The sequence below is a fragment of the Phycodurus eques genome, chromosome 4 (genome assembly GCF_024500275.1).
Source record: "Phycodurus eques isolate BA_2022a chromosome 4, UOR_Pequ_1.1, whole genome shotgun sequence".
In the NCBI taxonomy this organism is placed as follows: domain Eukaryota; kingdom Metazoa; phylum Chordata; class Actinopteri; order Syngnathiformes; family Syngnathidae; genus Phycodurus; species Phycodurus eques.
Window position 1 is genome coordinate 15,050,920 of NC_084528.1, and position 11,803 is coordinate 15,062,722.

Below are 11,803 nucleotides of genomic sequence, written 5' to 3' on the forward strand. Positions count from 1 at the left end.
TGTGGGAGACAAATTGAGAAGGAAACCCATTTTTGTCACTTTATTAATACATCATAGACATTTTTATTTCAATTATATAATACAGTTTGTTAACCATGTATGTCATTCACATTTGCGTCTCCATTCTCAATGTTTTTCTTTGCAAACTTTTTTGTTTTTGGACTACAATTATTTACATTAAAAAAAGTGGTAAAAATGTGATCATACAATGAGGACTACTGACAGATGACAAATTATAATATGTACACCAGCAGGAGTAGGTGGAGTTTGGAAAAAGTGGGGCCAGCAATGACGACTTCATTTAATTGATGCGATGGTTTTAAGATGTAATTTCCCTTTTATGAACCCTTAAAACAACATTAAGCAAAAGAAATACACTCGTGGACCATCATAACAATAAATAATAGTGTTTATGAATATGTTTACAGCAACGTGGCGACTTTGAGAGACAAATGTTGACATTTACCCAAAATAGTGATTAAAGGGGGAAGTGGCTTAAGGGACAAACATGGATGGGCCTCAACTGGAGCAGAAAGGAGACCTTAAAGGAGACATATTATGAACTTGACTTGCAAATTGATATTAAGGTGAGAAGTGACACATTTGCATTAGACAGAACACACCAGCCAAAACTGTCCTGTTGTTTTGACTAAAGCATGTCACAAAATTTGTGAAAACATTTATATGTCTCCTTTAAGACGTGTGTGTGTGTGTACATGGTTCAGGGGAAAAGACAAACAGAAAATTACAAAAAAGTGATTATGACGGCAACGGAGGCGTAGGGGAGCAAGAAGTCTCTTCTTGTGTGTTGTTTCCTTGTCTTCAGAAGGACCATCTCTCCTGTGTGCGGGGGTCCATGGAGAGGGAGGGGGGATCTGACGGGGGCTGGCTGCTGCTGTCTTCGCCGTTCAAACTCTTCCGACAAACTGGACACGTGTCGTGCTGCAGAACAACGCGCCAGCTCGCTTTTATTGGAACGACAATACAGGCTTGTGTTGGTGTTTGTGGTGACTCACCATCTCCAGCCATGGTACTATACAGGCTGAATGGAAGAAGTGGTTACAGGGGAGCTGTCGGACGGCCTCGCCCACCTCAAAGTCCTCTTTGCACACTGGACATTCCATACAACAGTCTGGACACAAGTGTTCCACTCATTTCATTACTTTGGAATGGAAATAACCAGTCGAACAATGGTGTGGAATTGATTGTTGAATGATCAAACTGAGGCAAAATGGAGTGTTAATTTCTTATAACAAGCGATGCCCCGATCACGTTTTTTTGCACCAGAGTTAGTGTCAAGTCAAATGACGCGAGTATCAGCCGATATCAAGTCCTACCTGATACCTCGGCAATGCATTAGGGGGCTCGAAGCAGATATCCGTATTTTGTTTCTAAATACATTATGTTTGAAGATAAGTGCTGAAAACATATGCAAAGACATAACAATATAGTGCTGAATTGTTGAGCTATAGCTTAAGCATCTTTTTCTCTGTTTGAATGTTACTGATTTTGTGGGCGCGGCTAAAACCCAGCCCCGTGATGGGGCGTATACTTTCTAGCATGACTTCCCTCCCCCACTATATAAGGACAAAGTGACGTCATTTCGTTCGGCTGCTCAGTTGAGTGTTAGCTGTGCTTAGCTTCCATAACAAGCCCCATTTACCACTGCAGCATGCAGTTAGCAAGCTAACGATGGCTACACCGTGAAAACGCGTTGTCACTCGATGCCTGAATTTACAGAACAGCTCGGTGACATTTTTTTAAACTCCCAAAAAATGAGGAAATAAAAAAGCGATTGACTTTTTAAAGACACACGGATGGCGAGCTGAACATCAACACCACCGGTCGAATCTGCATTGCGCATTTCACGATGGATAGTTTTGTAAACTTTCACCAGAGACAACATGGCTTTGTGGGTAACCTGATAGTAGTGAATAAAAAAAGGGATGGATTGACTTTTTGAAGACACGCGGATGGCGGCCTGAACATCAACACCACCACCAGCCGACTCTGCAGTGTGCATTTTATGACGGATAGTTTTGTAATCTTTCACCAGAGACAACATAGCTTTGTGGGTAACTTGACACTAATAAATGGGGCAGTGCCAACTGTCGAACTACCTGGGCTTCCTCCTACCGTGCCGCTGTCGTCAGGTGCCGTGTTCGGCTGTGACATTATGTCACCAACAACGAGGGTAAGTTGACTTGTGTGCTTATTTTTATGATTATAGTCCACAATAGCCATTCAATTTTGAAGTTGAGACTCCTCATGTGATTTTACATTGTATAAGCTATCACCCCCTCAGCAAGTTTGCTTCCTTTTGGCGCATCCATTTGATACACCCACAGCATCTGAGAGCTGACAGGTGGCCCTTATTATTCAAGTTTTGAAAGCTGATTTTATATACTTGGCGATTTGTTTTATTGGCTAACTCGTCGAAGTCGGCCATTGGTCGACGCAAACATTTCTGCCTTAAGGCAATAAAAAAATATGAAAAGCATATTTGCACCACCCAGAACCAATTTGGCTTGTTGTTCATGTTTATCGCACGGACATTTCTGTTGGGCCTATGAAAAACATTGCCAGAAATGACAGAGCATCATTTTTAAGACACTTTTAGATGTGTAATGTACATATAACATGATGTATGAGCGAGCCGAATGGTTGTTGGAGGTTTTTTTTTTAAAGCTAAAATGGTAATCGGGAGCGTTCTAATGCTAATTGTGTATGCTAACCATTTAGCAATGCCTGATTTTGTTGTTCCAAATTCTGTAGAGTTTAGACCATACACTCAGTACCAACATATGTAGTTTAAGGATAGCAATAAAAAGCCCCCAGAAAAAAGAATAAAATGCCTACTAGTAGTTAAAAACAATTTTTTTTTTGTGGGGTGGGTGGGTGATTACTCGACGAAATATCTATAGGATAATCGATTCTAAAAAGATTCAATAGTGATGGCTCTAGTGTAGTGTTGGCTGTTGTCTCAGGATAGCGAATGGCTGTTAGTGAGTGCTTCTGGGCGTCAGTTGTGGCCATGCAGGTAGTGTATGAATGTGCTTGTTACGTGTTGATTTTGTTACCCTTTGTTCAATAAAGTGAAAGTGCACCAGCGGCTGTCTATCCTTAACCACCTATGAATGGATTACAACTACAGCAGCGCCTAGGCAATGTCCACACACCGGCTATCAAGTTGACCTCCCTCCTCCCCGCTCGTCTGCCTTCTTTCCGTGACGTGCGCACACTTATGGCAGACAACGAGGGGCTCTAAAGCACCCACGCCAATGGACTATCCAAAAGGAAGATGCATTCAGGGTAGCTGCTAAATGCACATTGCAATTGCGCTGGATAACCGCTGACGCGAACGAAGACGCGCAAGTTCTTCTATAGAGGGAGAGCGGTGACTCATGGTGAAGGACGTCAGTAGGCCTCATTGTAGCCATGCCGGGGGAAAAAAAGAAATTCAGTAAAACTAAAATGATGAAAACAGTTCAACGCTATATTTCCACAATTTAGTATTACACAGTTCTCAGTCTTTGCAGGTTTTCAGCACTGATCTTCAAAGATGTACAATGTATTTAGAAACAAATCTCTGAATTCACTTTATAGGGTCTTTAATCATTTGACTTGTTCAATTCCAACATACGGCGGTGGGTATTTATTGAGCTGTGCAAATTAGTAGTGACAGAATTTTAAATGGAACTTGTAGAGTGTTCAAATGTACAAGGTGTCAATTTACTCCCCACTTAACAGGTTTGGGAACGAATGAGGTGTATTAAATGGGGGGCTTCCAATATCTACACCTAATTTTGGAATAATTGTCACAGAGTTGTCAAGTCATTTTCTTTTCCAATAAATCTGGTAAGCTATACAGAGACTTTAAGGATCCCACTGTAGTTTTGTACAAGAGAAACAATATGCAAGTCTGACCTGCTTGTTCCTGAGTAATATTTACAAAGGGGAGAGAAGAGATCCTCTCTTTCTCTGCTGGAGGAGGCCCTGTGTTCTCCAGCTGACCTAGTAACTACACACGCGCACACACACACACACACACACACACACACACACACACACAAACAAAATGATCAGTATCAAGGCGAAGAAAGAAAAACCTTCACAGGTATGAAGTAAGTGGTTCTTACTTGTGTTATGACAGCATCCAGGCCCCCCTGTCCCCACGCGTAGTCCCCTGGATTAGAATGCAGCATCCCTGTCCTGGAGAAGAAAAAGGCACCAGTTGTTGATGGTGATATCACAATATAAAACGACAGAAAAATCACATTCAGTTGTGGGGGCATCTCACCATGACAGCGGCGGCGAGCCAGAGACTCCAGAGTTGGCGAAGAGGCCGGCGAGGAACTGTTGTACAATCCTGAGTGACGGACATTGAAAGTTCAATACATTATTTCTCAACCTTTATTGAGCCAAGCTAACAAAGATAGACGAACAAAGATACATAACGTAGTAAATAAAGTATAATTTTAAGAAATTGATCATTTGTAGGTATTCAGGTGATGCTAACACACCCTTCGACAGCAGGCGAGCGGTCGGGCCTGCTGCTGACTCTGGACCTGTATCTCCTCTGGGTGTGTAGGCGTGGGGGGCGTGCTGGGCCCCAGTGGTCGCCGGTGCCTAACGAACCCCCCATGGCCCCCCCGAGGCCAGCGGGGACAGAGCCCCCGATGGGTCCGCTTCCGAACCCCCCCAAGTCGCTGAGCCCGCCCAAGCGCCCTCCGGGGAGCCGAGGTTCCGAGTCGGGGTTGTCGATGGAAAATGGTCGCTCCATTAAGAGCAGGTGCCAAAGCTGCGTGGGTGACAAAAACACAACGCAGGTGCTTAGTTGAATGAACTTGGGCTGCAACTACTGAATTTTCAGAATTTATTATCCTACCAATTAATCAGATCAAAGTTTATTTTTGCATTGTAAAACAAGCGCAGTGAAGTACGGGTATTATTGTGGTCCATTTGGGGTTGCCATCAAGTTCCACACTATGATATCTGTGAGTTTGAGTGTGTGTGGCTTCAAAAGGTGGGGCCTGGCCTGGTGAGTGGCATAGGAGTCTGTAAAGGAGCTTGAAGAATTGGCTATTGTGTGCTCAGGTTTGCTTGTTGTTAACTGGCTAACAGTTAGTGAGTCTGCGGTTGGTCAGTTGTGGCCATAGCCTCTTGTGTATGAATGTGCTTATTACGTGTTACTATTTATTCTGTAAAACAATTGAAAGTGATCACAAATTTTAGACATCTTTCCTCCTAGCTTGTCGCTATCACACCAACTCATTTCTACACGCAGTGGTGCGTGAGTCTGCAATAACATTAGTCTGTGTGGGAAAACTAACTGCGACCCTTCAAGGCAGAGATTTTGCTTCAACGTTTTATTTTTTTTTTGCAGTTGAATTTCTAAAATTATTTGATTACCCATTTCAGCTGTCACTCAGGTAAGAAACATACCTCTGCAAACTGACTGGTTGCGTCATCTAGTCCATTGGCGCCGCTCTCTAAGAGGCTGCTGGAATTACAGACAAAAATAAATAAATAATTAAAATAAATAATAAGAATCAAAGCTTGTCCTGAGATGAAACCCATCGAATGAGTCATGGCTCTTACCTGGAATCCTCTGTCACTTCTTCGATGAAGCCTGAGTCACAGCGAGGACAGATGTACTCCTGGAATGAGTCAAGTGACAGCACACACTTAGACATTGACTAAACACTCCAGACGGAAATAAGAAAACTATTATTAGATATTGAATCGCAACTGAAGATGAGGACTTTGATGGATTTGTGGATGAGGATTGATCAAACAATTACGTGAGTAAATTGTTAAATACTTCAATAAAGTACAACCGAACTCAGTTTTGCTCCTGCTGCCTTTTTAAAAACATTGCTTTAGCATGCATGCATGCTACCGTATGTTTTAAGCTAGCCTATGTTTTACCATGCCTGTGCCCAATAATACGGTCCGCCTTATGTGTGTGTTAAATGCAGAACTAGACCACGTAAGTGACACTGCGCCTTTTAATACGATGCGCCTTATGGCCGTGAAAATACGGTAACAGATTCCCCCCCCCTAAACTTGGTTAGTTAAAATACATTTATCTAATTAAATAATGTGTAAAAAGAGTTAAGTGAGCATGAATTATTATTATTTTTTTCTTACATATGGCCACACTGTGAACGACTGGTTAGAGCGTCTGGCTCACAGTTCTGAAGACCAGGGTTCAAATCCGGCCTTGCCTGTTTGGAGTTTCCATGTTCTCCCCGTGCCTGCGTGAGTTTTGTCAGGGTACTCCAGTATCTTCCAGTATCCCAAAAACATACATGGTAGGTTAAGCGAAGACTCTAAATTGTCCCTAGGTGTGCATATCAGTGTCAATGGTTGTTTGTTTGTTTGTTTGTTTGTTTGTATGTGCCCAGCGATTTGCTGGCAACCAGTTCAGGGTGTACCCCGCCTCTCGTCCAAAGATAGCTGGGATACGCTCCAGCACGCCCACGACCTTTGTGAGGATAAGCGGTACGGGAAATGGATGGATATTTTACACATACATTTCAAACCCCCCCCCCCCCCCCCCACCTCCTCCCCCATCCAAACCCCTTTTTTAAATTATGATGTTGTTTTTTAAATACATTTTTTGAACAATACATTTTCTTGACTGTTCTTAACTCCTACAAAAGGGTGAGGATTAAATGTGACCGAAGAGGTAGAGCTGGTCCGCCAACCACACCTAACGGGCGTTCGACTCTATGACAGAGCTCACATGATATTTGACACGTAAAACTCAGCTCCTTGACCAGATTGTTTGGACGTCCTCATAGTAAACCATTTACACTATTATTGAACAATGACAGGGGGACATGGATGTCACTTGGCTTGGAAAGGAGGAAATGCCACAGGTTCCAGCCAGGAGTGTTCGTGTGAGACATGCAGGCTGGAATTACCCTCTGCCAGGCCAAATACGCAGCAATTTAGTCAGAGCAGAAGCTTAGATTCAATGTGTCTACAATGTATTTAGATCATCGCACAGAAAAACCGCTGAAATCAGACCCTTTAAATAATCAGGAATTTCAGCATACTTCACAAGAAATCTGTTCAGCGAGGCTCAACTTTCTGAATATTTTCATGTATCTGTTAATAATTCTACATCAGTACTAGAACAAAACAAAAAGTTACATTTTGTAATATAAAACAAAGCTATTAATGTTCCATTTGGCATTATCTTTGTACCTTTGCATTATTGTATCCCTTGGTAACCTTTAAAATGTTAAGCTAATAGATAAAACCGATCTTTCTCACCTGATCTCTAGCAAATCAAAATCACGTGATCGCCCCCGAATTTCGATCATTTCGCTGTGACGCTGTGTCAATCATTGTTATGAATTCCATTTGAGTTAAAAGCGACCCGTTGCAATATGATTGGCTGGCTGCTGCAACATAATTGACTGCTTCTTCCAGATAGGACACACTATTATCCACAGCATTGTTGCATACACGCACCCCACATACGCCCTTCACAGACGGGCCAGTACGCCGTTGTCTCTGGCTAGTGGCTACTTATCATTTTAAATGACAAGTGTGAGCAGTAAACTCATCTGGACTACTGGTGTGCAAGCTTGCTAGCCTGCACCTACCTTGTAAAGTCCGGTAAGCCAGTAAACTCACCTACACCTTTTCTTTGTACACACAACATTATCAATACTGCTAAATTTGTCACCAAAAAAAAAAAAAAAAGTTGTTTTCCCCGAGCGACTTCACATATGATTGTCTCAAAATTACTTGCGCGAGCGTGTGTGTGGGTTGTGGGTGTGTGTGGTCCACCATCCGGCGCAATTTTGTTTCTGGTGCATATTTGTACCAAAACTAAAAAAAAAAAAAGAAAGAATAGAAATAATTACTTAAGATATATTAAAATCCATTAATATTGCTCTACAGTTGTAAGCCTCTTTCTCCCCGCCAGGTGTAAGCGGAGTTCCCTAATACCACTGCGAGAGTCAAACGAAGTCATTATGCAAATGGAGGTAGTGGCAGCTGATTCTGGTTGAGCAACAACACAAGCCCAAGCATGTCCCTCTTCTTTTTCTCCCCATTCGGGTAAAGTGTTTCACCATTTGTGAATCTTACAGCACTAAGATGCTGTTTGGCTCCTAACATAAACTTCCCCAACAGCTCTTTAAACCAATTAGAGAGGTAAAACATGGCATATCTGGTACGAATCCATTTATAGTGTTTTGTTTTTAAGGGGGCGGCACGGTGGGCGACCGGTTAGAGCGTCAGCCTCACAGTTCTGAGGAGGAATTTCGGGTTCAATCCCCGGCCCCGCCTGTGTGGCGTTTGCATGTTCTCCCCGTGCCTGCGTGGGTTTTCTCCGGGCACTCCGGTTTCCTCCCACATCCCACAAACATGCATTCATTGGAGACTCTAAATTGCCCGTCGGTGTGAATGGGAGTGTGCATGGTTGTTTGTTTGTATGTGCCCTGCGATTGGCTGGCAACCAGTTCAGGGTGTACCCCGCCTCCTGCCCGATGACAGAAGGGATAGGCTCCAGCACGCCCGCGACCCCAGTGAGGAGAAGCAGCTCAGAAAATGGATGGATGGATGGATGTTTTTAAAGGAGATAATTCTGGTGTCATTATTAGCTACTATTTCTCCCTTAACCTGCATTTTACACTGTAAATATACTTGGCCCATTCATTTCCAAATTTAACTAATTTGAATTAGGGCAATTAACCAATTAGTCATTTTGTTCGATTAACTGGTGTTTCTTTGTCAGTATGAAGTTTTTTTTTAGCAGCTTCTATAATTCTAAACGCAAATTAGAGTAACGCTAGTTTACAAGGACAGAGTCAGTGTTGCCAAATTAGCCACATTATTGATATGTCATGCAACTTTTCTTACCCCTCTAGCAACAATTTTTCCAAAAAGCAACTTTTGATTCCTTCTAAGAAACAGACAACATTAGAATAGTTTTGTGTACGACAAGAAAGGAGCCTTGTGGAAAGCAATCGCGGAATCAATCGTGCTGAACATTGCCAACGACAAGGTGCGCTTTTGTAGTGATGAGGGATGCACTGATACCTTTTTTTTTAATAGACGGAGTACAAGTACTTACATTTGAGTACGTGCCAATAACAAGTACCAATACCTAAATGCCATTCTGTCATCTGTTTAACCACTTGTTGTCCAAAAACACAAAACACTAACTTTTCCTGAACGTGGCATAAATTTGACTCAAATAAAACAGTATTTCGAGAAATAACTTATCATTCATTACAACAACTCGAGGGACGTCCGAGAAGAGCATAATTTGTAGTCGGCTAAATGCTTTGCCATTTGTGTTTATCTTAAAATACATATCTCCACACGGCTGACATGGCCGCTACCCGGAAAATATGTGTCGGGCCGGTGAAGTGGTATCGGTGTCAGACTATCGGTGCATTTTTACGAATACGAGTACAAACATAAAGCATCCCTAATTGTGATTTATCGACAAATAGGGAACTTTTGACCCAAGGTATGTGCTTCCATGTTGCAGATATTTTGCAGATGTAGCCTTGCTTCACCTATAAAACTTTACATGAGAAAAGACAGTGAGACAGCCAACCTGACAACTAATTTTATGATGTTAAATTGTCAAACATTTTAGGTGTTAAATTAGTAAGTATCCTGTTTACATACAAGACCAGTCATAAGTTTGGACACACTTTCCCATGCCACTGAATGAGAAAGTGTTGAAACCTTTGATGTGTAGTGTACATCTTTTGACAAAAGGGACATTGTTTTTTTCTGTTAAGAAAAAATATTAGGATTACTTCTACAGCTGTTAATGAACTGGGAAAAAAATACTGAGAAAACATGTTATCAGGTGAAATAAAGCATCCCAGAAGGAGGACAAAAACAGAGTGCAAAACCTTTAGTTTAATTTCGGCTAAGCCAGTGGTTCTCAAGCTTTTTATACCACCTACAAAATACTCCAAGTACCAACATCATGACTAACATAAAGTATGCTTAAGTAGGCCTATGTGTTGATCAAAATATGAGACAGTGGTTTATTTCCAAAACGTACACAGTATAAAATATTATTATAAGTAAGGATGGTACCGATACCAGGTGTAGCATTGGGGTGATGTGGTTCTTATTTCTGTTTTGAGTACTTGCGAAGGCTGCCGACACCAGCCTACTATACTTATGTTTTGGGTACATGCAAAGGCTGCCGATTTCAGCCACCGACTGACCGATACTTAAGACCTTCTACCTGGTAGTTGGCGCTACACGGCCGGGGGGTTTGACATCAGTGAAACATTATGTGCGGCAGAAAGAAGGAAAGGTCTTGGTTCACAATTATCTGTCACCGTTTTAATTGAAGCGCCACGGTGGGAGACTGGTTAGAGCGTCTGCCTCACAGTTCTGAGGACCGGGGTTCAATCCCCGGCTCCGCCTGTGTGGAGTTTGCATGTTCTCCCCGTGCCTACGTGGGTTTTCTCCGGGCACTCCGGTTTCCTATCACATCCCAAAAACATGCATGGTAGGTTAATTGAAGTCTCTAAATTGCCCCTAGGTGTGAATGTGAGTGCGAATGGTTGTTTGTTTGTGTGTGCCCTGCGATTGGTTGGCAACCAGTTCACGGTGTACCCCGCCTTGGAAAATGGATGGATGTTTTAATTGAAATTTGATGTATCAAAACTACTAGTGTTGTTGGTAGTTGGTATCGGACAGTACTCAAGAGTGAAAACTGGAATCGGTCTTGGAAAAACAAAGTGGTATTGAACATCCCTAATTATAAGCTCCTGCAAAGATTTTATGCAGTTTGAACATAAAACTGCTCTTCAATGTAAGGTATAAAAAATGCATTTAAAAAAATATTCTATTAAAATGTATTACACATAAAACTAAAGGTTTAAAAACAAACAGTTCTTAAAAATTAAATGCAAATGTATGGACTGTACTTGGGCAGTGACTCTTTCATCAGTAGAGTGTGTCTGCGTACCGATCCAACCATTTGGGGGTTAATGTTTGTGGGCTTTCCTCGTAAGTATTTATTTATTTTTATTTTTTGGTACGTTTGTGTGAAAGACTTAATATTCTTATTTAAAAACAAAAAGTCACCAGTCATTATCCCGTGTGCTCAAATGCTTCTCCTCTGTTTCCATTTCAAATCGAAACGCAAAAGTATTTATGAATGCGAAATTCCCCTACTTAGACAAAGACAACTATTTATTATCATATTATGAGGGGGATACTGAAAGTGAAAGTAATTAAAATAGTATTCTATACGTCCTTCTTCCGTTCAACATTGTATGTTTTAGTGCAAAACACGACACCCAAGGCAGCAAAATCAAGGTTTTAAGCAAACTCTTCGGGTAGGAGTGTCTTCCACGAGCAATATAAACAAAAACAGACCGGCCGACTGGCTGAAATGTGCATTATTTGACAAACACGTTTGCAATTATTAGCGGTTAACTGAGAGTGTTAACAACGACAACAAACGCCGCTGACTGCTAGCAGGCTGGTTAGCTATTTTTTTGCTAAGGAAGGCAAGCAGAAGACACGGTAATCGGCCAACTTGTCAACAGAGCAAATACCGACCACGGAAAGCTGAGAGTAAAAACAAAACGTCTTACCGGGAGTTTCGGGTTTACTTCTCCCTTACAACAGTGACAGAAAAAGCGATGCGGGGGAACAGCCGCAGCCTCCGCCATCTTCCCCAGAGCGAGCACACAAACAGTGACGTCACCCCTCCACTAAGCTCCTTCCCGGCAGGCACCTCGTCGTGGACTGGCGAATCACAGCGAGGAGAAAAGACCCGGATGCGGAA

At 42.2% G+C, this 11,803-nt stretch overlaps 1 protein-coding gene across 2 annotated transcripts; it reads right to left on the reverse strand.

Moving 5' to 3' along the window:
• Positions 1-26: 26 nt before the first annotated feature.
• Positions 27-11,722, reverse strand: rnf115a (ring finger protein 115a). Of its 2 annotated transcripts, none has more exons than XM_061674198.1 (9): positions 11,610-11,722; positions 5,602-5,660; positions 5,446-5,500; positions 4,524-4,801; positions 4,301-4,369; positions 4,140-4,212; positions 3,928-4,021; positions 1,017-1,132; positions 27-942 (listed from the first exon to the last, which is right to left on the reverse strand). In XM_061674198.1, exons 1-9 carry the CDS (start codon positions 11,685-11,687, stop codon positions 823-825), a joined length of 942 nt encoding a protein of 313 aa, XP_061530182.1. In that variant the 5' UTR covers positions 11,688-11,722; the 3' UTR covers positions 27-822. The 2 variants fall into 2 exon arrangements, with proteins under 2 accessions (XP_061530182.1, XP_061530180.1); XM_061674196.1 differs by having other exon boundaries at positions 5,446-5,503.
• Positions 11,723-11,803: the final 81 nt, after the last annotated feature.

Excerpts from the sequence above, each read along its gene's own strand:
- rnf115a (XM_061674196.1), bottom strand. The coding sequence starts at position 11,687 with ATGGCGGAGGCTGCGGCTGTTCCCCCGCATCGCTTTTTCTGTCACTGT. Across the intron at positions 4,213-4,300 it reads GGCTCGCCGCCGCTGTCATG|GACAGGGATGCTGCATTCTA; the intron begins GTGAGATGCCCC and ends TTTCTTCTCCAG. Across the intron at positions 943-1,016 it reads TAGTACCATGGCTGGAGATG|CACGACACGTGTCCAGTTTG; the intron begins GTGAGTCACCAC and ends GTTGTTCTGCAG.